Genomic DNA, 26,914 nt, shown 5'->3' with positions numbered 1-26,914 from the left:
GGCCTGGCCCGCCAGGGGCTTACCCTGAGAGGCTGCGAGCCAAAGGTTGCCGATCACTGATCTAGCCCTAAAAGCCTTACATCTTGCCAACAGTTCTGTAATAGTCTTTTACGCATGACTAAAGGCGAAAGAGGAGTATGTAACGTATCGGTTTGTTCTCCAGTTATGTGACATAACAATGCCCTGAGGCTGTGTCCATGAGCTGACTGTAGAACAAGCATCTAAAAATCTCTGCTAGAAAACCTGTAATTTTTATGAACCAGAGCCTGTGATTTGTTGCCATATTATTTGTTGTTGCCACTGAGTTCTGGACTTCACTCTTCTCTTTGAGCCTGCTCAGCTGAGCCTCACCAATGCCTATATTGACATGTGGGGAGGGATGACTTCTTACTATCTGTGCCTCACAAATACCATTTCCTTGGTTCTCTCTCCCCTGCTCTTTCCTACTCTTTGTTCTACTCACTCTGACGTTCTGCCTTAAATTACCCAGACAGCTTGTTGGGACTGTCCTTCAACTCTGCATTTGTACAGCCCTAGCACTATGCCTGTCTGGAGTTACGCCTGATCCTGCCTTGGGCCTCTAACTGCCACTGTAATGCTACCAGCACTGCACGGTAATATAATAGCAGAAGTATAGGCCGAAATGACATTCGTAACTTCCACATTCAGCATAAGATCTTCTGAAGGATGATAATACTAAAAGCCAGTTATTCTAATCAATAAATGGGAATGGCCCTAGTTTAAATGTGTCCAAAGTGTCACATTAGCTCAGAATAAGAATGTTATTAATATGAATTTAGAAACAGCTAGGAGTTTGGACATTTCAGTTGCTATCCCCAGTCATCTTCAGCTTGTTTATGGCCTGGGCAAGCTCTCAACCTGGAAATTACTCCGCACACAAGGAAACTTCCCATCCAAACATTTATACAGAGAGCTATGTTATATTTTTATTTCGACATGTTTTCTGGCTCGGTGAAAGGAGCAGCCTTTGGTATGACAGGGAGCTCTGCTTTGAGAGGCTGCAGTTGACAGTTGTGGATGAAGCTTCATTTAAACAACAACAACAAAAAAGTCAGCATAGAAAAGAGATTTTGACGTAGAAATATACTTATTTTAAAACTCAGGATGAAGCTCACTGAAGAGATAAGAGAAAAGGGATAAAGAAAGATTCTAAATAGAGAAGAAACAGGAATGTTAACAGAGTATCAGTAGACAAGCTTAGTGAGGTTTATCAGATTTGGATAAAAGAGAGGATTGCTATCAATCCTCCACAAGTACTCAGCGTTTAGTAGCAAAGACAACATATTTGTCCTCGTCCATGAGAAAAAAAATCCTTAATTTGATAAACAACCACATCTAAAGTGCCTTCTTTGCAGCACTTCAGTACTTTCCACTCTGTCTGCTTTTTTAAAAAGTGAATTTAATTCATGTGAAAAGTGCTGGACTGACAGGCCTGGAGACTGAAAGCCTTTTATTTGTTTTAACGCACAGCAAAGGTAAAACATTAGAAATACTTTCCTACCAGTGTGCCTTAGCCCAGTCCTAGATTGAGAGAGCAGCTCATTCTACATTTCTGCTCAGTCCTTGACCTCTCCGCTGTGGCTGCCAATTGGCATCCATAACACTGGGGGCTATTTTGTGGTATGGACACCTGTCCAAAAAGAACTGGCCAAAAGCCACTAATTTGGTTCACACCAGCTACTTAATAGCTTCAGAAGATGATAAAATTTGTCCTCCGAGTAATTTCCATGTTAAGAATTCACATGTGCATGGAACAAGCTGAAGATAACAAAGGATACATCAACTGAAATGCCCAGAAAGGAAATTCTCAGCGGTTTCTAAATCCATATTAATAGCATAATTATCCTGAAATAAAGTGATACTTAGAATACAGTTTACTACCTTTTTAGGGGTTACTTCTGAGCATTGAAAAAATGAAATTAAATGCAAGCAATTTAAAACAGCTTTCTATTAAAAATGGACTCAATACTGCAATCCTTGTTTGTGTAAGTAGGGCAACTAAAATGAGGGTTGCAGGTTTTAGTCCTAAAATTGTTTTAAGATCATTAATTCAGCACTCTATCTGTGTAGAAGCCCAGCGCCCTCCTGACATCCAGGGTGTGTAGCCTACGCTCCTCATCTGATGCATGAGGCTTTGGAAAGAAGACGGGTAAGTATATGTCCTGGCCAGTATGAAACTGGAAAACGACCTTGGGCAGAAACGCTGGGTGTGGCTGCAGCTGGACCTTATCCTTGTAGAAGACCGTATAGGCTCCGAAGTAAGTGCCCTGATCTTGGACACCTTGCAGGTCAACGTTATCATGACCAGGAATGAAACCTTCCAGGAGAGAGCAGGAAGCTAGAGGCTCAAAGGGAGGCCCCATGAGCCTCGACAGCACGAGATTCAGGTCCCAGGGAGGGATCCCGGACGTGTGGGTAGACCTTTCAAAAACTGTGCTGTCATGTCATGAGTGAAGATCGACCTGCCTTGGAATGGAGGATGGAAAGCCAAGATAGTGGCCAGGTGAACTGTGATTGATGATAGGGACACCACCTGGAACTGCAAACTGGCTGGTGAATAAATTTTTCTTCCAAACAGATCTAACCCTTTGGCCTCTTTATTTTTGGGGGTTGAACTGGTATACCCCTGCTTGTCTTTTTTATTGGCCGCAGAGACCACCAGTGAGCCGGAGGGTGGGTATAGAGGTATTCAAATCCCTTGGCCGGGACAAATACACTCAACAGTTCATAGAATTATCAGCAAGCATTAAACACTGCATTCCCATTCCCACATGTGTAATTAATGGCTAAAGAAAACTCCCTTGGGTAAATTCTTATGATATTTCCCACTTACTGTGTTGACTTTTTTTGTTTTTAATCATGAAAGAATAAATGTTTGAGCTAGGGAAAAAATTACTGTCCATAACATCAAAATTAGGGGACATATTTCACTCATAGTACACAAAAGCTTTTCCCAAAGACCAAAAAACGTGACAACAGACATGGAGAGGCACCAGTGGAAAAAACAAAGAAAGAGATAGAGCCCTTAAGGGTGTAGTTACCCAGAATTATCAGCGGTTCCAACTTGGATTCCATATCATTGACTTAAAAAAATAAACGCATGAAGTGTCTGAGAAATGAGCTACGTCATATTGGAAGATTAGAACGGACAGTCCTGGAGAAATAGGTGAACTTCAAAGAGAAACCTAGCTGAAGAAAGGGAGATCATTTGGGCCACACACAAAAAAGTCAAGTGTTAATAGCCTTACCAATTTGGCTGTGTGATCTTGTCAGAATTGCTAAATTGACCAAAGGTGGGCATAGCCAGTACCTGGATGGCAGCCCTCAAATAAAACAGAGACTCTGCAAGAAGTGATGTTGGTGATTTAGGAGGAAGCACTCTTTTGCCCCTGAATCAGCAATACATCCATGATCCAGTATGGGGCCTGAGGCAGTATGCTGTCTTTAGGAAGACACATAAAAGCAAGGTCTGTTGCCCATTTAAGCCCCTACAGCACTTTTTGCACAAGTATGCATGCTAACCAGTATATCTTAACCAAATTCTAGCTGTGTTCTGTAACTGCATTCTACTAGAGTGACAACAGAATAGTCAGCTGTACACAAAATCTACTCTACTTTCCTCAAGTAGCTCCAACTCTTCCTAAATCGGCTGAATAGCATTGTCAATAAAGAGTGACTGTGGAGTTTGTTGGTGAGAAAAGTCATCCATTCATATGCAATCTATAAATCACTTTAGGAGCCTCTTGGAAGAAAGCTGCTATATAGACATTAGGTATTATTATAACTCACCAGTAGTGCAACCAGCCTCGTCAATCCCACTTTCACAGTCTTTCTCCCCATCACATCTCCAGGATGATGGGATACATTTGTTGCTTGAGTCTCCACAGCTAATTTTTTCAGCTGGGCACACTTGTTTGGCTAAAAAAAAAAAAAAAAAATACAAGGAAAATAAATGTAAATATGAAAACAGCAGTAGACATTAAAGAGATATTGGTTTTAGTAAATTTAATGTGGCCAAATTCTGAAACTGATATCCAAGTAAAATTCCTATAGTAAGTGGCAGAGACCATTGATATCAATGGGGATTGGGCATGTTTAGAATACCAAAAGTCAAATGCAGATACATCACAATAAAAGAGCTTCAGAACTGATTTTTATTTAAATATTCAGCAAATAATTTATCTGACACATTTTTTATTATTAATTGATCTACTAGTAGCTAATGTGGTGGATTTTTGTTTTGTTTTGTTTGGTTGGTTGTTTTTTTTGTTTTGGCTGCAATTTCTTTTGTACAGCAATTTCTGAATTTCATGAAGCAAGAGAGATTTCCCCTATAAGACAAGGGAGATAAGTAGACAGGATAATCACAAACTCATAGATTTTGCACACATCCAACTACAGTTGGCTAAAAATTAGAAAAAACCACAATGAAAGGCACCAGGCCACAAACAAGCTTAGGGGATGGAGAGACTTGCAGAAATAGAATCTCTGGTATATAAAAGAAAATGCACTGATGCACTGTGGTCTTCGTTCTTCTCTCACTTACATTAGTTTTACACTGCGAAAACTCCCTTAGCTCCATGGGAGTTATTTCCGATTTATACCAGTACATGTAAGGTGAGACTCAAAAAAACGGTCACTCACCTCTCGTAACTGTTGTTCTTCGAGATGTGTTGCTCATGTCCATTCCAATTAGGTGTGCGCGCGCCGTGGGCACAGTTGTCGGAAAGTTTTTCCCCTAGCAGCACCCATTGGGTCGGCTGTGGAGCCCCCTGGAGTGGTGCCTTCATGGCGCTCAATATATGACCCTGCCTACCTGGTGCCTCCTCAGTTCTTTCTTGTTGGTTACTCCAACAGAGGGGAAGGCGGGCGGGTTTGGAATGGATATGAGCAACACATCTCGAAGAACAACAGTTATGAGAGATGAGTAACTGTTTTTTCTTCTTTGAATGATTGCTCACATTGATTCCAATTAGGTGACTCCCAAGCCTTACTTAGGCGGAGGGGTCGGAGTTAAGGAAACGCTGATTGCAGCACTGCTCTGTCGAAAGACGCATCATCTCTTGTGTGCCGGACGATGGCGTAGTGAGAGGTGAAGGTATGCACCGAGGACCAAGTTGCTGCCCTGCAGATTTCTTGGATCGGGACCTGTGCCAAGAACGCTGCTGACGAGGCTGGGCCCTCATGGGGTGTGCTGTAAGAGCTGGGGCCGGTACTTTGGCCAGCTTATAGCCCGTGCGGATGCATGACGTGATCCAGGAGGATATTCTTTGAGATGAGACCGTGAGCCCTTTCATCCGGTCTGCCACCGCTATGAACAATTGGGTCGACTTCCTGAATGGCTTAGTGCGCTCGATGTAGAAAGCTAGCGCTTGCCGAACATCGAGGGAGTGCAGCCTCTGCTCCCGGCTACTGGCATGAGGCTTAGGGTAAAAGATAGGCAGGAAAATGTCCTGACTGGTGTGGAAGTGCAACACCACCTTCGGGAGAAAGGCCGGGTGAAGCCTGAGTTGCACCTTATCCCTGTGGAAAACCATGTATGGTGGGTCAGAGGTGAGGGCCTTTAGCTCCGACACTCTCCTCGCAGAAGTAATGGTGACCAGGAAGGCTACCTTCCATGACAGATATAGGAGGGAGCAAGTTGCCAATGGTTCGAATGGGGGCCCCATGAACCTGGAGAGGACCAAGTTAAGGTCCCACGCAGGGACAGGTTGTCTGATCTGGGGATGTAGGTGGTACAGACCCTTGAGGAAGCGACCACCCATACGGTTGGCAAAGACGGATCAACAGGAGGCTCCTGGGTGGAAGGCCGAGATAGCAGCGAGGTGTATCCTTATGGAGGATGCCACCAGGCCTTGCTGTTCCATGTGTAGGAGGTACTCCAAGATGAGGGGTACCAGTGCCTGGAGAGGGGGTGTACAACGCTGGTCACACAAACAAGAGAATCTCTTCCACTTTGCCAGATACGTGGCTCTAGTGGAGGGCTTCCTGCTGCCGAGGTGGACCTCTCTTACTTGCCTCTAAGACGGAGAGCTGCTCCTTTCTTGCTTCCGGTGCTGCTTCTGTTCCGGGGAGTGGGAGCGGTGCCGGGTCGATCCCACCAGTTTCAGCGCCGGGGAGCAGTGGTGCCGCGGGTCTCTGCCAAAGTCCTTCTGCGGTGCCGCTTGCACCACTGTTGCCAGGGCGCTACGCACCGATGAACTCGGTGTCGGGTCTTGCCGCACTGCTGGAGGGGGTGGTCTAAGTGCCGTCTCCATAAGGAGCTGCTTGAGGTGAAAGTCTCGCTTCTTTTTGGTTTTGGGGCGAAACCCTTTACAAATTCTGCACCAATCGGCTTGGTGAGCCTCCCCCAGACACTTTAGACAAGCGCCGTGGGGGTCACCCATTGGCATGCAGGACTTGCAGGGTTTGAACCCTTGGGACTTGGGCATGTAAGCCCTCCCAAGGAAAAGCGGTTGGGATAGAGGATAAACCCCCCAGCCCAACTGCTAACTACTAACAAGCACAGAGAACAACAAACAAACAAAGCTAGGGAAACGTGGTAGAACTTGCTGAGCAAGATGCTATAGTTCCAATGACCATCACTGGCGGTAAGAAGGAACTGAGGGGATGCTGGGTCGGCAGGGTCATATATTGAGCGTCATGAAGGCGCCACTCCAATGGGCTCCACAACTGACCCGATGGATGCTGCTAGGGGAAAAACTTTCCGACGACTGTGCATGCAGCGTGTGCACCTAATTGGAATCGATATGAGCAATCACTCGAAGAAGAATCTATATTTAGTGTTAACTAGTCTACATAATCCCATAGCATTTTGTGGTTTAAACCATATAATTAAGTACTCTGGAATGTTCATCCAATTAGACAGTCACTCACTGAACAGTCCAACTCCTCTTTTTAGAAAAAGTTGTTTTCAAATGGATTTCTTCGTTCGTACTAATGCTGGTAAGACTACGTGTGTCTGTGATAAGATGAGGTTTTAATTATAAAGGGAGGAGCCTCAACACAGAAGCGAAATGTGTTTCGCATAACCCTGTGCAAGTACTTACACAAAGAGACAACCAGCTTTCTATATGCTGGCTGGGAGACTGTGGACAGCAGTATCCCTCAACTGATTTCACCACCAACTTTAAGAACCAGGCCTCAGAATCGCCTCTAATAATCCTAGAAGTGTCAACCAACCACCTGAAAGGCTAATGGTGAATTTCTTTTCTCTATCTTCTCAGTCCCCTGACTATCTATACAAACCTCTGCTTCTGTGAGCTGTGGGCGACCAATACATCATGCAAAACCAGCACTCGCTTACCGCTGCCAGCCAGCTAACAACATATGTAATTGCTGCTTTGTAACTCCGGGAGAAGACAGCATTGGGGCAGAAGCTAGTTACAATTTCTCACTGCACGTTGTTTAAATTATATTCTTTTCTAGATTATGCAATGGTCACAAAAACACCATATTTAGGTGGTTTTTTTTTTTAAAGTATTTGGTTTATTAATAAAACTATCAGCTAAACTTGGGAAGACTAATAAAATATGAATGATTTTCCCCAACAGTATTATTTATTCTGTTAGGAACAAAATATTTGTCAGAGCACTGGTCCGTCTAGGCAAGTCCAGTATCCTACCTTTGGCAGCTGTCCACATCTGATACTTCAGAAGAAGACATAGTCTGCCTTTCCCTCTGGCCCCAGTTTCATAATACACCATTAGCCTGATTTTCAGAGCTGCTAAGCACCCAAGTTAGTTCCACTGAAGTCAATGAGACAGCACCTCTGAAAATCAAGCCACTAGTCAACTGTGCAATACTGTACATCATTACAGTATCTTCCCATGCATTGCTACTCATGATATTATTAACTCAATGTGTTCTCAGTGTGAGAACCATCAGAACTGCACAGCTGTGCCATGCAGCTCTTTTCCAGTTTGCCTGAACTGTTCAAACAATCCCATTCTAACAGAAAAATGAAAAGCCATTGGGAGCAGTCATTAACAGAGAACATCTTACCGACACAGATAGGAGCCAGCAGACACTGCTTCAGTTGTCAATTTAGACTGGAAATCTCCTATCCCCTTCAAAACAGAAGTATGAAAACTACAGAAATGATGTTTTCCTTCACCACTAGAAAAACAATAAGTAACTCAAAAAGTGCTGCAATCAGCATGAGGGAACTCGAACAATTTTATTAAAATGATGTTAAAAAAAAAAGTGAACGGAGTTTGAGCATAGAAGTTTCTGGTTATCAGGGAATAACATACAGATTATTGAGGGTGCAAAGTTTGGTTTAAGACCAGGTGGCATAAGGAATACATAATCTGCAATATCCCCGATTGGGGGTAAATTCTATATTAGAACTTGTCCTAACAGATAAAGAGGAACTGATCACAGAACTAAAAGTTAATGGGAGCTTAGGTGCAAGTGATTGGGTCTTGATCACATTTATAATGTGTAAGCAGAATAGTCTAGACTAGTAATATATCTACTTGGTGCTTTAACAGGGCCAATTTCATAAAGCTGACTGTAATTGTTAGGCAAATCATCTGGGAGGAAGAATTTAATCAGAAAAATGTGAATGATAATTGGGAATCATTTAAGAACACCTTACTATATCCCCAAAAAGCTACACTCCCACAATTGAGGAAGACAACTGTGCTGGTTAAAAAACCAGCCTGGTTTAGAGGGGAAGCTATAAAAAATAAAAATAATAATATATAACAAATGGAAGGAAGGGGAACGTGATTGTATTCATGAGTATAAATCAGAAGTTAGGAAGTGTAGAAAATTGATAAGGAAAGCCAAGGGACACAAGGAGAACTCTATGACACAATAGAGTTAAGTAGGGTTTTTTTGTTTTGTTTTGTTTTTTAAAATATATTAGAAACAAAAAAATCCCTACCATGGTATTGGTCCGTTACTAGATGGAAATAGCAGAATTATCAATAATAATGCAGAAAAGAAAAAAAGTGTTTAATAAATATTTATGTTCTGTACTTGGGGAAAAAGCAGATGATGCAGTCACATCATATGGTGATGATAACCCTCCTTCCATTTCAACTAGTATCTCTGGAGGATGTAAAACAGAAGCTACTAAAGTTAGTCATTTTTAAATCAGCAGGTCCAGAAAAGAGTTTTAAAAGAACTGGCACAGGAGCTTGCTAGACCATTAATATTGATTTTCAATAAGTCTTGGAGCACTAGGGAAGTTTCAGAAGACAGAAAGAAAGCTAATAGTGTACATTTTTGGGGCACTGAAACTATTCACGAATTTGGATAGAATTCAGCAGTTTCAGCTGAAAAAAAAAAGCCTTACAAATTGGAAACGTCAAAACATTTTGTTTCAACATTTTCAAAATGAGCCATTTCAACATTTTGTTACAAAATGACATTTTCAAAGACAATCTCTTGTCTGTGTGTCATACAGGAGGAGAAGACCATAAGTGGGGCGTGGGCATGGGGGCGAAGGGAGTGGGAAATATTCCCTAGCACATCTGGTTTTGAGGAAGAGAACATATAATGACAACTGACATTGTAATCATTGACCTGCAGGAAGGTTATGTAGTATTCACAATTTAATTGTGGGCACTACTCTAGCCATCTGTCTACAGCAGCCAAACAGCCTGGGGGAGCAGGAGGAATGGGGAAGGTAGGGACAGGAGAATTCTATTCATGGAGAATAGAAGAATGAGGTTAATCATCTCATTGACTGAGAAATTAGAGACATTAACAAAAAGTAAATTAGACCAGATGAACTTGCAGGATGCAGTGACAGAAGCTGTCACTTGTCACAGTTCATCAACTCTTTGCACTGAGCCAGGCCCCAGTGGCTACTGTGAGTCCAAGTGATCTTTGCACTGAAGCCAAGTACTCAGCACAAAATGAGATATAAAAGAGAGAGAAATTGAAAAAAAATCAAAATGAGAGTACTGGAGAAATACCCAACAGTATTTTTACAAGCTTCTTCTTAGAGATACCAAGACAATTCAAATGCAATGGGACTTAACATACTGCACAAGCCATGAAACGGTCTCCTCATAGCAGCCGAAAATCATGCTTGGTTTATATATTGTCTCATATCTTGCTTACAGAATTTAGTATGCTTTGGACTTCTGTGACTAAAATGTTTAGCTCCTTCTCCGGTCTTCACACACTTGAAGGAAATGGTTAATGTAGTACGTGACAGTGACCGTCAAAGCTGGATATCCTGTGCTCATGTGAACTATAGCAAGGTCTGCCTTTTCAGAAATAGACCATTAAACAACTTGGTTAAAATGTCAGACACATCAAGACCAATTTATCACAATGAACTGCAAATGCCAAGGATGGACAACAATGCTTTATTTATAAGGAGACAAGAGCAAAGGAGACAAGAAGGTTCCATTTACTCACTACAGCCAATGACACATTCTTCTTTTTCTTTACATGAGGCTACAAAGTCTTTCACAGAACCATAGAGCCTAACTGGCGCCCCACTGTTTGGCTTCCTCTTATGCCACTGCTGAGCTTTTCAGGCTCCGGACATCATGTATATTCAAGAAAGCCCAAGAGAACAGAATTGATTTGCTTTCAGAAGACCATTTGTCAGGTTCTCACCATACAGGTACTCTGAGAGCATGCATAAAATGTAATTAAGCAACTTCTACTGGTGGGAAACCTACAAGACTTTTCATCAGCAGACTGTATCTATGAAAAAAGCATCCTTTGTGGAAATGCACCATCTTAATGATGGAGCAGTTTTTTCAGTATCTCTGTTTTAAGAATCCCCAAGACCCTTTTTTCTTGTTTCTTTCAGAAAGCTTTAATTAGCACAGGAGAGAATGCCAGGCAGAATGGGTTTATTTTATTAATTATTATTTCTGTCATGTCAAGTAAATTGCTTCTCCTCAATTTCCAGTGCAGCTTTTGGATCTTTCAAACCCTACATAACGGAATCCTCATCAATGGTATGGCCCTTAATTTAAAAGAAGGCTTGGATTTCTTTAACTGGGGCCTACGCACAAACTGTCCTAGTATCTTCCTTCCTAAATGTTAGGAATTCCTCCCCACTCTTGAAGACCAAGGCCAAGTCGGACACATTGTCTTGCCAGGAGATACTCCCTTTGAATTCATTGAAGGAAGGATCATGCACTCTGTGCTTCTACTCAAGGCAAGCGTTATCGCAGAAAGAAAATTGTTAGAAGCTGGTAGTCAGCAAAAAACTTAACACTGTTAAATGGAATTCTAGTTTCAATTAGGATATGCTCCTGACTTCTGGAGATTTATGATTAAGCAAGACGCACGTGATTAACGGTCATGTTCATCATGCATATGTCTGCATATACGTTCTGAATTCATAGCTAACTTATACTTTGTGCATTTCCACTGAAGGCACAGGGACTGCATGGGGTCTAAGTCAGCTTCGAATTTATTCCTTTCTGAATAATTTATGGCTGGCTGCTATTTTACATAGTTACATTGTTCTAGTTTCTGTTAACATCTCCCTTCCTTATGCATTTCCCCCTCTTCATTCAGGAGCTGGAGCAGGTCTGGGAATTAGGAGAGCTGGATTCTATTCTCTGTTTACCCATTGATTCACTATGTGGCCTTAGACACTCACGCTTCAGCTCAGTTTACTCATCTCTGTAAAACATTAAGATACTTGGTTAAAAGGTATTATAAGCATTAAGTATCCTAATTATTATTCCTATTTATCCCTTCTTCCCCTCCCCAAAAGCAAAAATCAAAGTCTTTTTCTTATAATCAGTAACAAATGTTTTCTATTTCTTCTAATAATCACTTACTGCTAATCATGATTGACCAAATTCACTGACACCAGCATTGAATTTGGGCTGGTGAATTCTTTTGATATTGATACAGAAGTCATATCATAACTACTTAGGGGTATTCCCCGAAATCACACTTATTTAGGTTCCTAAATATGGATTTATATATTAATAATACACAAACAAAAATCAAGAACACATTCGTGGGAGTTCAAACAGAAAGGCTTCATACACTATAGTGCAAAAGAGATTAAGATTCCATAGTCAATTTCTTCTCTCACCACATCAAGCTATATGCCATATGTAGGTGTATATATACAGGAGTGAAAAATTCTGTATGACCTCTCAGCTTTCACTGATGTTACTGGAACTCAACATTCAGTGGCAGAATTTGGTTCATCCACTGTATCTGTATTTACATTAAAGATACTCAGGGGATTGTTGATAAAAAAAGGAGCCTTTTAGCTCTAAGGTTTCAGATCAAATCCAGCCCCAGACCAGCATGGAACATCATGATTGGTGGCTCACATGAAATGAGACTGGGGCATGTACAGTGTTGGAATGAGGCCATCAAACAACCAGCACACCTGGCTTCTTTGTTGGCAGTCTCAGCAGAGAGGGAAGGATGCCTGGAGACTAATCTATCCACCACCCTTATTACATGGGTCAGGATTGAGGCACATTTGCAGGACACTGGGGAGCTTGCATTGCTGTCATTTGTCTGGACCAACTGCAGTGGATATATATGCATATATATAAAATAACCTTTCAGTGAGTATAAAGGCAGATTATAGGGGAAAACCCTGAAGCAACTATTATTTTTGCAGCTCAAGATAATTAACTTCTTTGAGGCTTTGAACATAAATTACTATAAATGACCCAAAGACTAATTAAGAAAGGACAATAAGAAAATATAACTATAAAGCTCAAGAAATTGCAACATCGTTAATGGGATAATAGTTGATAAGCCTGATAAAATATTCACTTCTACAGTTTGATTTGTCTGATAGTGACTTGTTTTCAGAAGTTCTCTGGGGAATGGAACAGGATTTACGTGGATTTAATTCTGTTGCACGAAACAGTACAGCCCAAATGCATTCTTGGGTGTTTGTAACAGAAATTGCTCTCTCTTGGGCCGCATGGGTTAGAAGCCCATAGTTCCCATCCAACTCCTTTCCTCACTTAGAAATGAGATGATTAAAATGTGCTTACTGTACCAAGGGCTCAACATGCTTAGAGCAGATAGCACGTACATTGCTTTTAGACAGATTAACACACTGCTAATTATCATCTCTGAGATCAGAGTAAACTATAACCAGGAATTCAAAATCCCAGGATTAATCCTAATTACCAAAATAAAGAGTGACTCCTGCAGAGTAACTCTGGCCTAGGCTTTTACAGGAGAGGTGTCGTATGCTTCACAACGAAGAACAGGGGCATTACAAAGCTACTTATTGTTGGGATTGATGATAAAAGTGATTCCCAGGGGTTTTGCCAGCAGCTTTAATATTTATTACATAAACTGATTTGAGTACCATGTAAAGAGGCAAGATAAGTTCTGTCACAGACTGAAAAGACTCATGGGGCCAGAATTTCAAAAGGGCTCAGGGACGGATTTGCAGTGCTCTGTACCCACAACTGGAGCCAGATTTTTTAAAGAGCTCAGCCCCCAGTAGTTCCTACTGACACTTATGGCCAGATTTTTAATACAGTTCAGCGTGTGGGGTGCCGAGCTCTGTTGCAAAATCTGGCCATTTCCTATCATCTACCCTTCCTAAAAGACTGAGTAATTGTCAGGGCTTATCTACATGAACACTTAGCTCATGGCAAGCTGGGGTGTAAACATACTCCACACTAGCCTGCTGCTCACTAAGAGTCCATGTCTCGCTGCTACCATGCACTAAAATTTCCCTACAGTGCACTTCAATCTATTCCTCTTTCAAAGCAGTGCAGATCAAAGCACACATGGGGAACTATTAGTGTGCAGGGCATCAGGGTATGCCTACACAGGCATACCCAGACATACAGACTGAGTATGTCTACACAGCCATGTAAGCCCGGGCTTGAGCCTGGGCTCAGACCTAACCCCCTTGCATCCACACACCAATTGTGCTAACCTAGGGCTCAGACCTAGGGTCCCGGGACCCTACAGGACTGGAGGATCTGAGCCCATGTTAAGCTGGGACTTAGGGTCCAAGCCCTATTGCTTTCCTCTTCCACATGGCCCCAGCTTCATTTGGGTCCCAGCCCTAAAACTTCCCCGTAGCCTCCTGCGGTGCTGGCTCCAGCTCCTCCTTCTTGCAGGAAAGTTTTGGGGCTGGCAGCCCCAGGGAGGCAGGGGGGGCCCAGGTGCAAGGGCCAGAGAGCAGAGTGGTGACAAAGCGGCTGCCCTGCAGGAAAGGGGAGCAGCAGAGCGCCTGGCTCAGCACAGCTGGGGGAGGACTGACCCCCAACTCCCTGGTTGTTCCCCCTCTCTGCAGCGTAGCTGCTTGGTCCCTGCTCTGTTCTCTGGCCTCCCGTGCCCTTCCTGGGACTGTGTGTGCAGAGGCACCCAGGCAGCATGCACTGTGCGGACAATGAGTGGGAGCCAGCCCGAAAACTTCCCCACAGCATCGTGGGGATCTCTTAACCCTGCCTCCCGGGGCACAGCAGGGTCGTGGATAAGGGATCCCCAAAGGATCCTGGAATAAGCCCTGGGGATGCACTTCACCGCTCCGCAGCCAGGTTAGGCTGTGTGTTTTTCCTCTGAAACCTTCATTTTATGTCAAACTTCAAAACAAACCAACAAAAATAAATAAAAAAAACCAACCAAACAAAAACACCTTCATTGAACAGCCCATTTTAAAAATTAAGGATTGCAAAGTTTCATTTTAATCATTTGACAGCCCTGGAACTGATGTCCTAATTATCCTCAGAAGAGGTGAACATGGGCACTTTCCTACCAATGTGACAGCCTAGAGGTGAGGAGCCCAATTCTCAGATTAGATGGCAGTTCAAACTGCAGTCATGCTACTCGGACAGCCCCCAAAGGAGCTAATTATGCACTGTAGTGAGCCGGTATGGCGCCCCTCCGTCCCGCAGAGGGCCGAACTCTCCCTAACTCCAACGTGGGCGGAACCACCGGGTCCGGAGCCCGCCCCGCCGAGGTCACGGCCCCGACCCGGAAGTATAAAAGCCCGCCGGCACAGCTCAGTGCAGCCCAGGCCGGCAAAGAGAGCAGACGTCCCGGGCCAAGCTCCTGCTTGGGAGACAGCCGCAGGCCGCCTGCTACCCCACCGCGCCGGTCGAGCCTACCTCTAGCCAGCTACCCCGAGGAGGACTGGCCAAGCCTGCCCCAGGCCAGCTACCCCGAGGAGGACCGGCCAAGCCTGCCCCGGGCCAGCTACCCCGAGGAGGAGAGCTGCCGGCCCGGCCCCCAAGCCCTGCACCAGAGGAACCGATGCTGCTGGACTGGCCCGAACCCGGCGTCGCCAACGAGGTAGGCCCCGAGGGGGGACACGGAAGTAGCCCGGGGGTAGCCGACCCCGGTCAGGCTGCAGACACATGTGAGCCGATGTCAGTGTGTTTCGGTCAGGACACCCCACTGACCAGCAGCGGTAGTAACCGCTGCTAGGGCCCCGGGCTGGGACTCAGTGGAGTGGGTGGGCCTGCGTCCGTCACCCCCACTCACGGGTGGCAGGCTTCCCCCTCACCCAACGCTCAGGTAGGAACCTGGGCCGGATTAAACTGTTGACCAGTGCTCAAACCCTGCCCCAAAAGGGCCTGAGCTGTAACTGTTTGTGCCCCGCCCTGATCCAGGGCCTGGGCTACTTACCTGCTTGTCTGCTCAGCCCCTGCATCCGAGGGCCTGGGCTGTGAGTGTTTGTGCCCCGCCCTGATCCAGGGCCTGGGCTACTTAACTGCTTGTCTGCTCAGCCCCTGCCCCAGAGGGCCTGAGCTCCTTGACTGATTGCTCGCTCAGCCCTGCCCCAAAGGGCCTGAGCTGGGACTGTTTGGGCCCCGCCCTGCTCCAGGGCCTGGGCCTCAGGACTAACTGTCGGTTGGCTCTGCCCCTGCCGGAGGGCCTGAGTCCAGAACTAACTGTTTGTCGCTTAGCCCCTGCGTAAAGGGGCCTGAGCTTTGATTGTCTGTACTGTAGTGAGCCGGTGTGGCGCCCCTCCGTCCCGGAGGGTAGAGCCCCGGCGCAACCGTATTACATGCACTTTATGTACTTATGCACTCCTTATGGGCACTTGAGTCCCATCAGTAGCACCGTCAGTTAGGAAACAAGGTGGGCAGTAGAGTTTTCCCACAGTGCAACACATTCATAGGGCTAGAGTGTTGACACTGGGAGATGGCGGGTGCTAGGCACTCTGGGATAGGGTTACTTTAACTTGGGTCTGTGCACTGCAGTGTGGACACCAGAGCCCTAGGTTCGAGTATGGGTCAAAAAATCCCTAACCTCGGGTTAAAATGCAGTGTAGGCACTCAAGCTCATGGTTCCCTGTCGTGGGTCAGCTAACTCAAGTCCCACTAACCCTAGGCATACATTGCTGTGTAGACATACTCTTTATGCACAGCAGGCTAGTGATTGACACCCCCGTTTTCCACAAAATAAGTGTTTGTGTAGACAAGCCCCCTGGTGAGGTTTTTAATGGTCTCTATACAATAAATGCCGGGTGTCCTCAAACTGTGAAATCTGAGGGAGCAAATAGGAGAATAGGACGTAGGTACCACGGTGCTTGGTGTGGTGCTTGTATAAGAAGATCTACAGGTTAAAACCAGGATTCTCTCCTCCCAAATGTGATAGTTGATTAGAGATTATTGCCTTCCAACAATCCATGTAACTATTTCTCATCCAGCATGCAGGAAGTCAGGGCATAAACCCTTGGGATATAACAAAGTTATATCTGATGTGACTAATGAGCCCCAATCTTTCTTGCCATTATACACAGACACATATTACTGTTACAAATTCACTCAAGATGTGACAGGACTGACATGCTGTTTATCCTCTGTGGTTAGTCAGATTCCTCCTTTTATTCTACCTCTTTAGAGAGAAAGAATGAGTTCTCCCCACCCCTCTCAAAAATCTGAGCATCCTCAATTTTCTCCATCCCTATTATACACCAGACACCCTCAGGGCCTGTTTGGCAACAACTCCTCTATTGGCTAAGGGCACAACTCACCATGGAGCCTCTCACCTCCTCTCTTGAAGTGGCCAGAGAAATCCCTCCTCTCCCCACCTTCCTCTTCAAAACTAAGAGCTGGGTATGCTACTTCTTTAGATGGCCCAGCAACTGCTGGCCTGGGAATGCGTCACCAGGACTGAACTGAACTTGGATCTTTCACATGGCACTGCACAGCTCCTCTGCTAAGTCATGAATGGATGGACAGTCAAAGAGAGGGGAAATGGGATATGTTAAGCTGCTTAGCATGATATACTGTCTGAGAGATGTGAGATAAAGTGCTTGAAATAAACAGAGTCACTAAATATGAATGGGTGTAAAACAGTAGCAACAAGGACAATCTGAAAAGTATTTCAGGAATATTTCCATCTTGTCAGAATTAAGTGAATGAGATAGTAAGAAGTGATTCTGGGTATTATGAGCCATTTGTCACCTCATTCCTACAGAAAAAACATATTGCCTTTCATGAGCCTACAGCCATATGGTCACAAGGCCCATTTTCTTAGACTGGCCTGCAAAGAAAATTAATGAAGCAGCAGCACAGTTATGGACTAGTGTCTGGTCTAATCACTAGTGGGCAGAGCTCCCAGTCTGAGTGGAGAAACAACAGCTTTCCACAAGCTAAACTCCGGACCCATCTGTCAGTATTTCCATGTATGTTGCTCCTTCAACCCTTTGCAATACCCTCTCTGGGGACCCGAAAGTCCAATTATCTACTCTGGGCTGACAATGGAGAAATATGAAAGTACACAGGATTAAATACTGCCCCAACTAAAGAATTGGGAATTCTGCCATTGACTTCAATAGGGTCAGGATTTCACCCACACACTATAGCGGAGGGTTGGCTGACTATAAGATCTGCGATACCAGATCCTACCATTGGTGCATCCCCGCCAGAAACCTGCCTCTAGCAACGGCCAATACCTGATGTTTCAGAAGAAGGCTTAAAATCAAAATATACCTAACTAATTATGCCATTTGTATTCCCCTTATCATTATCTTAGTTTACACAGCTACAAATCATATAAAGAACTATTTTCACAGTGATTTGAAGATACAAATAATAAGTATTATTTATTATTAGTCATAAGGTTGACCAGCATTTTTTAAACTCAGGAGGGCATCAACCCTTCCTTCTGATGGTGCATAGGAATGGCTCAAGCCTCCTTATGGAAAGAGCTCATTACTCATTAGTAAATCAGCACAGAAGCAGCCTCCATTGTTATCTATGGGTAAAAAACGTACAGCAGAAGAGACTTCACAAGGGCTGGTTCCACAGTACCCTGTGCCCCTCCATAGATCTGGCAATAGGTCAAGCAGTGGACATGGTCTAGTGCAGGGATTCTCAGGACAAAATTTTTGGTGGCCTCAGAGTGCGGCCACCCACTCTTGCTGATGGCCACTCTGACACTCTTTCCTAAAATGCTTAATTAGCTTTAGGAAAAACAAATAAATAAGCACATATACATGTCCAAATCATTGTAATTTATTTATTGCTAGCTAGTAAGTCTGCTGTGAAAAGTGATGTTAACAAACATACAAGTATCACTTTTCACAGCAGACTTACTCAGCCCTGGTAAGCCTGGAGACAAATTAAGCCCTGGATGGGGAGGTTGAGGGAGGCAACAGGGGCCAGGGGAAATAGTGGGGGCCTAGAGTCTGAAGCCCCGTGGCCGTGGGATGGGGACGGAGCCCAATGCTGAGCAGCTGGAGCCTGGGGCCTGCCACCATGGGGCCAGAGCTCGAAGCCCCATAGCCAGAGCCTACCACCCTGTCACCCCAGAGGTGAAGCCCAAAGCCTGAGCCGCACCGCCCCTGGGAAGGTGGGGAACTCACCCGCTGCCTGCTCCTCCAGCGTTGTGCCCCCGCTGTCTCCAGAGGGGGCAGGACTCAACCCCTGCTTGCAGCCCCAGCAGCCAACACCAAGCCGGTGCATCCAGGAGCAACAGAGAGGGGGAGGGGCCACTGCTTAGCCCTCCCCTTCCCCCCAATCTCAGCCCAGGAGGCTGTGGCCATAAGAAAAGCCCCTGGTGTCCGCTTTTGAGAAACACTGGTCTAGGGATCAAAAGCTGGGGAATGAGAGTCAGGACAGCTGAGTTCCAATCCCAGGTCTGCCACCTCATGAGATAGAATCTGGGCCAGTCACGTAGGGCAAGTCTACACGACAAAATTAAGTCAACCTAAGTTACATCGTTGCACACCCACCGCAGTAATTACATCATTTTTGAATGTCCACACTACACTCCTTGTGTCAGCAGTGCACGTCCTCACCAAGAGCGCTTGCACTGATTGAAATGTCTGCGTGAGGCATTGTGGGACGTCTTCTGGAAGCCATCAACAGTCAGCGTAAGCAATGAAGTGTCTACACTGACACTGAGTTGACCTAACTACATGAACCTAAGCACTACGCCTCTTGCGGAGATGGAGTTATTAAGTCAGTGTAATGGGAGAGTTACATCACTGGGAGCTACATTTTAGTGTGCTCAGAGTTAGGTCGACATAAGCTGCTTTACGTTGACCTAACTCTGTAGTGTAGACCAGGCCTTAACCTTGTGCGCTTCAGTATCCCCCATCTCTAAGATGGCATAGTACCTGCCTTGTAGAAGAGTTATGAAGCTTCCTTCATTAAATGTATGTGAAGAACTCTGAGATTCTTGGACGACAGGTGCTACAGAAGCAGTGTCTCCTTCTGTGTATCACATGTAGGTCTTATAAACCTTGACTGTACATATCCCTTTAACAGGAACATACAGTGCTTCCCATTCAGGGTTTATCTTCAGAAAAGAATTTTGTTGTTCTTTTCTGCCATCTCCCTTCTGCTTCACTAGATACTCCTCCCTCTCATTCAGTTAGATAAAACCGCCTTTAAATCTTGTTTTTACCACTAGTATTTTTATTATATTTGAGACAAATAAATCCCCAGCACTGATTAACAAAAAGCTGGATTCCCTACATGCAAGTCCTTCAGATTCCTTTGCAATATTTACATTGTCTTTTTAGCTCTGCTGGTGAAGAAGCTTTGGACCTGGAGCCTAACTGCGAGTGTCCTTAGTCTGTGTGCTGATAGGCGCAGAGTAATCATGAAGAACACTAAGTAAAAATGCAATACAAAGTTGTATGAATTAACTAAGGAATGAGAAACAGCTGAAACAGAGCTTGCAGAAGAGGTTTTCAGGGTACCAAAAATAGGAACGTGCTGGACAAATAAATAAAACAATTAAAAAAATTAGCTCACAAAGTTATTTCTATATAGACTTCTAGTGGGAAAACTACTAAACATTCCCTTTTATAAAAGAGAGAGATTTTACCACTATCTATTTCACTAACAAGGCAACAGTGAGGCTCAAAAATCAAATGGCTTTGGTTGAAAGGACTTGAAAATGTACCGAGTGTTCCCTTCTCTCTCTCTCAATATTCTTTAAACTCTCTATTTATAGAACCAGCTTGGTAGTCACTGATTTAGCACACCGCTCTGCACAAAACTGCCACCCTGCCATCAGTCTGCCCTCGTACTGCCAGCTGTAAAGGGGGAGACTGCTACTCCGTCCAGAGACACCTTGCACTTTTGAATGAACAGTGGGCAAATAAGGAAAATAGGAATTGGTCCTATTCTTGGCCCAAACATTGAATTGAACCTCAGTCCATCGTACAATGCAGATAAGTGCCTCTTTCCCTTCTGTAACCCCAACAGAGGTCCTCTACATTTGCTGATATCCTGGAAAGCCTATCATGCAGGTTTAGGTTTGGCCACCTCCAATATTCTAATCCAGTATAATCCATGCACTTCCCCAGGATCAGAGAGGCAGAATGAATTCCGGGCTGCTCTGATCCAGGCAAGCCTTGGGGCTGGTCCACACTAACCCCCCAGTTCGAACTAAGATACGCAACTTCAGCTACGTGAATAACGTAGCTGAAGTCGAAGTACCTTAGTTCGAACTACAAGGTACTTACCGCGGGTCCACATGCGGCAGGCAGGCTCCCCCGTCGACTCCGCGTACTCCTCTCGCGGAGCAGGAGTACCGGTGTCGACCACTTCCGGGATCGATTTATCACGTCTAGACAAGACGCGATAAATTGATCCCAGAAGATCGATTGCTTACCGCTGAACCCGGAGGTAAATATAGACGTACCCTTGGAGTATGCAATATTTGAAGGTAACAGCTGTCCCAGCAGAGTTTGTTAGAACTTTGATGGGAAATCAGGAAAAGTCAAACAGAGGGACGCTGGGAGGCGAAAGAAAAGTGTTGGGAGAGAAATGGGAGTCATAAGACCAAGAAGGCACAGATAGGGAATGGAAGTCACATATTCTAACACTGATGAATGGCGCTCGCCAGTGGTGGCTCCACCCAGGCGCTTGACTCCCAACTTCTAAATCCACCACAGACAGCTTTACCAGAAGCTCCTGAATCAGTTATTTTTCTTAACAAGCACGTAGACCATCATATATCTCGGAGCCCCAAGTCTGACTGTAATCAGGTTACCGAGATCGGTGGTAATGCTGTAAGACGCTTTGTTTTACTCACATGGTCTGGTTTAAATATATTGCACCTTTATTAGTATCAGCCTCCGTTAGTAGAGACTGCAGTGGTACTTGGCAAACCACTACAGATTATGGCATGCAGTAAATCAATCATATTCCACCTTTAAATCCCTTGTTATTTCAGACGTTTGTAACTCAGCAGTTTGAATACACACTGGGATGGAATTTTGCACACGTGGTTTTGGCCAAGAGACACGTTCATTTTTTATTGCATCAAACATATTTGATTGTTTTTAATTTACAGGCACACACCACTGGGAGCTTCAGAGCCTTTTCATTCAATTACAGTAGGAGTCTGAAAAATTAAATCTAGAAAGAGTGAATTGCTAAAAAGATTTAACTATTATTTTTGGTTGGCAATTTTCTTGTCCAGCATGAGCCTCCTCTCCCATGATCCTTGGGGACTAGGCAATTCCCAGCAGACTTAGGGTATCTCTACACTGCATCTGGGGGCAAACCTCTCAGCCCGAGTAGACAGACTTTCACTAAGCTATCTCTGCTCGAGCTAGTGCACAAAAAACAGCAGTGTGGACACTGCAGCTTGAATGGCAGTTCGAGCACTCAAGCCCACTTGGGTCTGATGACTGGCCCAAGTCTCCCTCAGAGTTGCAACATCCATATTGCTATTTTTAGTACACTAGCTCAAGTGAAACTAGCATGAGTCTGTCCATCTGAGTTGGGAAGTTCATGCAGTGTGATACACCCTTGGGGCACAGACAAGTGGAACTGAACAGGAACAGCAATGATTTTTAAAAGAAAACAGCAAGGGATTTATAGAGTAAGCTTAATATTATTTTAATTATAGTTTACTATAAGGATAGTATAGAATAGTATATAGAATTAGTATGTGTATGCTTGAAATGTGTGTGTTTGTGTTTTAATTATATTTTACTTATGTAAACTGTAAAGCAATTTAAGATCCGCTATCAGCAATTTGTTGCAAACTGGCCACTTGCAACAAATTGCTTCACTTACAATCTATAAACTATATGCTATTGTAGTTTAAGTGCTCTTTAACTTGCAATAAGGGATTTGTGTCTCAGAAATTTTGTGCCTTGCTTAGGATTTTTAGATCATATTGTAGTAGGGATTTATTAGTTACTTTAATAAAAAGATACTTTGTTTTGGAAAGAATACTGCCTGTGTCAATATCAGTGTCCTTTGGTGTTTTCCTTAGCAACCCTGGGAACTTTTCCTCAGGAAGAACAGACTGGCGGGGGGAGGGGGAAAGGCAAGGTTATTATAGCAGCATCCCAAAATTAATTTTTCGGAGTAACACAGGCTGTAAAGTCTCATGTCTGTGAGCGCCGAGAAAAGAGAGGAGCCTTCAGAGGGGAGGTCCTGGATGGACTGTTGGACCCTACGAGGAAGCCCGGAGAACTGGAGCTAAGAACAACACCTCAGAGTGACAGCGGAGACCATTGTCCTGGCTGCCAAGATGGCAGCATCCAGAGCCACCTGGAGAGGAGTCCTGGCCACGTTCCTACCCTCCTCCACAAGGGCAGTGAACTCCTGCCTTGAATCTTGGGGCAAGGAGTCCTTACATTTAGCCAAGGTGTCCCATAGATTACAATTGTATCTCCCCAGCAAAGCTTGCGGATTGGAGATACGTAGTTGAAAGCTACCTGTCGAATAAGCCTTTCTTCCAAACACAGGTTTGTTTCGGGTTGTGCTCGACTGTCCCTGCTGTCCCTCTCATTTGCTGCAGACGCCACCAGGGATTTTGGGGAAGGGGGTAGGGCAAGAACAAGTATTCGAACCCGCTCGCTGGAACATAATACTTTTTCTCTGCCCTCTTTGAGGTGGGGGCAGAGAAAAAGGAATTTGCCACAGCCTTGACCGGTTCCATCACCGCCTCATTGATAGATAAAGCCACCTTGGAGGGAGCTGCTGCAGCCAGGTTATCAATAAGGCTGTGTGATGTCTCTTTGAGCGCCTCACTTGTCAGAACCAGGTTTGCAGGAACCCTCTTCAGAAGGTCCTGATAGGCCCTAAAATCATGCTGCAGAACAGGCTACTGAGTCCCATGACAGCCACTTCTGGGGAAGATGAGGAGAAGGCTGGCACCAGAGGAGGGGCTTCTTCCTCTTCCTCTCACTGCCTCAAGTACGTCCACTGGAGCCATCTCTTGAACATTGGTACCGGGGTTGGTACCAGAGTCGGGGATCCAGTGCCGAGTGGGAAGGAGCAGTAGTCAATCTCGTGGAAACCACCAAGTAGGAGCATGGGAGGCACCTGGTACTGGGGGACACCCCCAGGAATGCCAGTAAGGCCATTGCATAGGCCAGTGTCCCACTGGCCAAGTGCCAACAGGGGGACTGGCACTGAAGTCCGGTAGCACATAGGCTGGGACAGGTGGTTGGCTTTAGGTTGCACGCAAGGCTCTCCTTCGGACTCAGGACTCTTCTCTCGAAGAACACAGCAGAGTGGTATCCACTTCTGCCTCCATGCAGTGCCAGGATTCCGGGAACCAGTGGTAGACCAGAGGTGATCGGGACATGGGATCAGGGACAACTTGCTCTTTAAGGGTGCCGGGGGGCCTCGTGCCAGGAAGGAGCCTCACACTCCTTGTTCCCTCCTGCTGACGGGCGTCCCACTGGAGTTGGAGGGACCGGAAGAGAAAGTAGGTCCTTAGCTGCTTGAAAGCTATCTATTTACACTAACTATGTACACTAACACTAATTACAAAAACTATCAACACTGAACTATGATAACTAAGAATGAAGTTAGAGTCCAAAAACCGCTGGAAAGAAAGTCTTGCTGGAACAAGAGGGGTCGTTCCAGCAACCGTCACAGGTGGTAAGAAGGAACTGAGAGGGTGCATGGTCTCTTATATCAGTGCATAAGTGCACAGCTCCTTAGGGCGCTAGAGCCAGCCTGATGGATACCACTCAGGGAAAAATCTCCAGCAACGGTGCACATGGCGAACAAACACCTAACATGGAATGGACATGAGCAAGCACTCAAAGAAGAATTCTGAGTTGTAATCTCAGCTCTGCCACTGACACCCTTATGTAAATCTCATAACTATGTCTGTTTCTCTACCTGTAAAACAGGGATAATACCTACTTCACAGCGGTGTTGTGAGGTTTATCATTTTTGCTAATGTTTGTGAAGCCCTTTGGAGTTACAAAGAGCTACATATTATTAACATCGAACTGGAGAACTCACCTTCTTTTTTGCCTTCCCCTTAGATGGTACATATCAAACTAAACACTTAATTTTAACCAGTTGAACTGAATCTGAGCTGTGGACTGGCTCCGTAATTTCTGGGGTGCCAAAGGGAGAACCGTGGCAATCTTGGAGTTGCAATGCTATAGGGGAGTACACTTTAAACGCAGGGGCCTTCAGGTAAAGTCACCCATTTCTCCCTTTAATCCATTCCCTCTCCACTAAATACCCCAGTAAATACCCCCGCGGGGTGATCGCCTCTCTCTCCAGCAGGAGCACCCTCAGACTCTGTCCTCACAGATGATTACATGGCATGTTATTGAGACCCGGACAGAGTTCTCAATTACTTTAATGGGGCTTTTTGTATATTGGGGGTCTTTCAAATTGAAAGGAAGGAATTGTTTTTACTGGGAACATCAGAGTGAGAAGGATACTGGTGTCCACTGACTTCTCCATCCCCACCCTAGAATTCTACATAATAATCATGCCACATCACTGTTCCATCCTTACTGTGTTGGACCCAAAAGGATAATGCTAGAAGGAAAGTTATTTCCTACACATTCTGGCAGATTTAACTCTGGATTTTCTTGCTTTAGATGAATTAAATAGACCCTTAACTTTATTTGAGGATTTTAAACCTGTCTTAAGGGACCATCAAAGGAATTAACAAAACTCAGTTGCCTGAGGTAGCTCTTGAACTAAAGATTGGATTAAATTGTATTGGAAAAGTTAGAGATACTTTAAAATAATCACTTAAGACAGAGGGTTGCCTCTGTGAGGTGGTCTTTAGTGTAGGTTAAGTACACAGAGAGAATGTGGTTTTGAGCTAAAAAGATCAAAGTCTGTGTCACATGGAATAGGGGTGGAGTGAATTTGTTAGTCAGCTAATTTGATAAATGAAGGCTTGTGGGTTGGGATGAGCCTCATATATAAAAGATGTGAAGAAAATTCAAATGACACTCATAATGAGTGACTTGGGGATTGTCTGGGGCCATATGATAACCATGTAACACAGGCACTGCTAAACATATAGGGCCAATTTCTGTTCTCAGTTACTCCCGTGAAACGTCACTGACTTCCATGGATGTGATGGATGAGAGACTTTGGCCTATAAATTAAAACTTAAAATGTTGTTCATAAATTAGCAGACAATAAGTACATAAACTGCATTATGTAAATTTCCCCATGGCAGTCTCTGTCTCCTGCTCTCACCACTTTAACAGCCAACTGGAAAGTTACTGGATGTCCAGTACTATCTAAAGATAAGGTAGTTGGCATCAGTTGAACTCGTAATGAATATTTATGCTGTTAATTGCATAACCTTCCATCAGTACAATAGTTCTGCTGTTCACCAAGGACACAGATTAAACAGCTTTTCTGCTTTAGAATTTCTTTATAATTAATAATATATTCTTAGCCACTTCTAAATATAAAACTATAATTAGATACTTTAAAGAATCCAGGCTGCACCTTTCACCAAACTCTTCTTTTGATCAAAAGAAAAAGAACTGGAGTTTGTTCAAACAGTGGAACTTACCTTTAACTGTGAACTGTCTTTTCTGTTAGTTTCCCCGACAGTCTAGTCCTGAAATGCAATGCTGCCTATTTCCGGCAGATGGTGACAGAAAATCCTGTCAACTAAAACTTTCCTTCAGCTAAAATTTAGTCTCTTGTTATTGCTGTTTTTTGCATGGACTCAAACTGTACAATAATGCCATCTGTTCTATAGGCTCCAGTTCTGCAACTCCTACTCACAGGGAACAATACCTAACTGTATGAGCACTTTGACTGAAATAAATGGGACTGTTCTCAGCGTAAACAATTGCTCATTCTGAGCAAGGGTGTCAGAATCAGCCTGATCATGTCTTTCATCCATGTGACATCATCTAAAGGTATGTCTACACTGCAGCTGGAGGTGTAAATTGCCCTCTTGAATAGATGTACACACACTAGCCTTGATTAAGGTAGCACACTAAAAACAGCAGTGTAGTCACAGCAGTGCCATCGGTTAGTCGCCCAAGTACCAACCTGTCTGCACCCTAGGTAAGTACTCAGGCAGCTAGCTGATGCCGCTGCTTCAGCTACACTGCTATTTTAGCACACTAGCACAATCAAACCTAGCATGTGTACATCTACCAGAGCTGGAAATCACCTTCACCTGCAGGGCAGACACACCCCTAAGCAGGTCTGCTTGTTTTCTATTCCCCCATCCCCATTCCTTTTTTTGTATAGGAAAGGAGAGATCTCCAAGAACTGCA

General features: G+C 44.5%; 1 protein-coding gene across 1 annotated transcript in view; it reads right to left on the bottom strand.

Moving 5' to 3' along the window:
- The window catches only part of LOC113406546 (low-density lipoprotein receptor-related protein 8-like), a 268,015-nt gene that overhangs the window by 76,788 nt on the left and 164,313 nt on the right, over window positions 1-26,914 (bottom strand). Inside the window, exon 4 of the mRNA XM_026651832.1 lies at window positions 3,811-3,939. Coding sequence (XP_026507617.1) covers window positions 3,811-3,939 — 129 coding nt within the window. The remainder of the gene's footprint in view (window positions 1-3,810; window positions 3,940-26,914) is intronic.

This window comes from Terrapene carolina, unplaced genomic scaffold (genome assembly GCF_002925995.2).
Source record: "Terrapene carolina triunguis isolate 2854851 unplaced genomic scaffold, T_m_triunguis-2.0 Scaffold103, whole genome shotgun sequence".
In the NCBI taxonomy this organism is placed as follows: domain Eukaryota; kingdom Metazoa; phylum Chordata; order Testudines; family Emydidae; genus Terrapene; species Terrapene triunguis.
This window is presented reverse-complemented; position numbering and strand designations above follow the sequence as displayed.